The sequence below is a fragment of the Amphimedon queenslandica genome, unplaced genomic scaffold, assembly GCF_000090795.2.
Source record: "Amphimedon queenslandica unplaced genomic scaffold, v1.1 AMPQUscaffold_10490, whole genome shotgun sequence".
NCBI lineage: Eukaryota > Metazoa > Porifera > Demospongiae > Haplosclerida > Niphatidae > Amphimedon > Amphimedon queenslandica.
The window spans coordinates 4,725-7,100 of NW_003549247.1; the positions used below are offsets into that span (position 1 = coordinate 4,725).

General features: G+C 31.3%; 1 protein-coding gene across 1 annotated transcript; it reads right to left on the bottom strand.

Annotated features, from left to right (window-relative positions):
* Positions 1-225: 225 nt before the first annotated feature.
* LOC109590110 (ankyrin repeat domain-containing protein 65-like) lies at positions 226-1,970 on the bottom strand. Its single transcript, XM_020006055.1, has 4 exons — positions 1,880-1,970; positions 698-793; positions 508-606; positions 226-240 (listed from the first exon to the last, which is right to left on the bottom strand). Exons 1-4 carry the CDS (start codon positions 1,955-1,957, stop codon positions 226-228), a joined length of 288 nt encoding a protein of 95 aa, XP_019861614.1. The 5' UTR covers positions 1,958-1,970.
* Positions 1,971-2,376: the final 406 nt, after the last annotated feature.

Here is a 2,376-nt window from a genome sequence, read left to right on the forward strand (position 1 = left end):
CAGTTTATGATGCATCCAGAATTTTTTGTGTTAAAAAATTTCATGGATTGGTCAACCAACAAAAATAACAAAACTTAAAAAAATTACAGCAATTATTTTTAACACAAAAATTTCCTGATCTATGGCAGCACATGTACATGTAAAATTGAACATACATGCATAAACTAAAGCATTTATTTTCATTTTAATATAAAAAGAACACTACAAAAGTAATATAACATTATATTATGGTTTACATGTCTGGAACAAATACAATGATGCAATTATAAATAATTAAATTGTCAGTACTTATACTATATAACAGGAAATTCTGGAGGGAGTTAAACTTGGAAAATTGCTAAATTTTGGTGATTGGCGAAATTTAATCTGGCAAATTTGTGGCAATGTGCCATTGAGCATGCATATAATGGCTCAAAATGGCAGATTTTTGTTTTGGCGAATGGCTATCAAAATGCCAAACTCGCTAAATTTAATTTCCTCAAAAGTTTCCTGTTATACAACACTTACTTTATTTATAATGTTTGGATTAGCTCCTCTGGATAGTAAAAGTTCAGATACAAGATGATGTCCTATTCTTGCTGCTAAAGTCAGTGGTGTACCAGTATACTAAACATGTAAGATTTATACCAAGTGTTATGATACCATTTATAACTATCTACATGTACATGTATGTATTATCATGTTGTTAGTAACTCACTTTACTTGTTAAGTTTGGATCAGCTCCTTTGGTTAATAAAAGTTCCACCACTTGATAATGTCCTTCTGTTACTGCTTCAATCAGTGGTGTACTAAACTATAGTAACAATGTAAGAATATGTAAATGTTAAAGTTAAACACACAACATGGGGATATGCATATACAATGTAAAAGTACATGCACTTGTATACATAGTGAGTTTTAGAATGTTACATTACACTACACATAATATGGACATGAACTAATGAAGTGAACATCATGCAGTAACAAGAAACAGTGACACAAGCCAAACTTAATTACTATATAGTGGCTCTTTGTTAGGTTAAACTTTATATTGGGTGGAGAATTCAACTTGGTGGTAATATTTTTGTTGTGTGAAGGAACTGCACTCATCTACTCCGTGTTTTTGTAATTTCCTAGGTTTAATATTCAATTTTGGAGCTTAATTAGAGAACAAAAAAATTTGGCTGAGAAAACCTGAGCAATTGCCATCTTGAGTACACAAGCTATAATGTATCATGGTTCTTGTGATTACTGATCATTACAAGTACAAAGCACACTATAATAATTTTTATCACAACTGATCCAATTACTGCCAAAACTTTCAACTAATGACAAATCATTAATTTTTTATTAACTTTTACTACTACACTAAAATTGAGATCATGTGGGACACATTATTTCTTTCACATGTACTGTAAACTACAGGTGAAAACTTGTAAATAAGATAATTACCTAATAATTACAACTACTTCCTCCATAAATACATGTATATCTAGCTCCAATTACAACTCGTAATCAATGATTATTAATACTCATTAAACTTACAAACTACAAATTCTTGATGTGCATGCTGATATGTAGCTGCCGTTAAACGTGATACAAGAAGGCAAAACTATAAATTAAGTACAAGATCACCTTTGGAACAAGTAAAGCAATCAAGTAAATAATGAACAGGTGTGGTATTAGATAGTAACAAATTATTTAAGTGTTAATTATTTGTTGCTATGCTCAAGTCGACAAAAAACAACATATTTTCTGCTATTCTAATGTACATGCATTAATGAACATGAAGTACATTTAATGAACATGAAGTAATTAATGAAAAACTGGCTAAATTACAGCACCACATAGCTCCTATTTTGTGATGTGTATACATGTACATAAAAAACCCAATACTTACTTCATCTACAGTGTCTGGATCAGCTCCTTTAGAGAGCAATAAAGATACAATATCATGATGTCCTTTACTTGCTGCCATAGTGAGTGGTTCATTCTAAATAATAAAATAGTTTGAATGCACATGTATACACTTCATATTATATAAAAATGCTTTCATCCTCTCAATTCACTTCATTTATGCTATACATGTACTATACTACTATATAGGGGGGTGGGAAAGGGGGAAATCCCCTCCCAAGTTCCCTCCCCTAAAACAGTCTGAGTAACTTTAATAAATGGGTTCATACTTGCTATGTTCATTACACAATTGAAGTAAACTAGCAATCATGTGTATAATAGTTCATGTCTCCATAGGGAAAACTGACTTTTGCTTGATTAGCGCAATATCGCAAAATACAATTCCCAAAAATATGCGATGTTACCTTAAATTTTTGTTGTGTTCCCCCCCCTATGACAAAATCCTGTATGAATCTCTGACTATCCAATCATACCGAATAG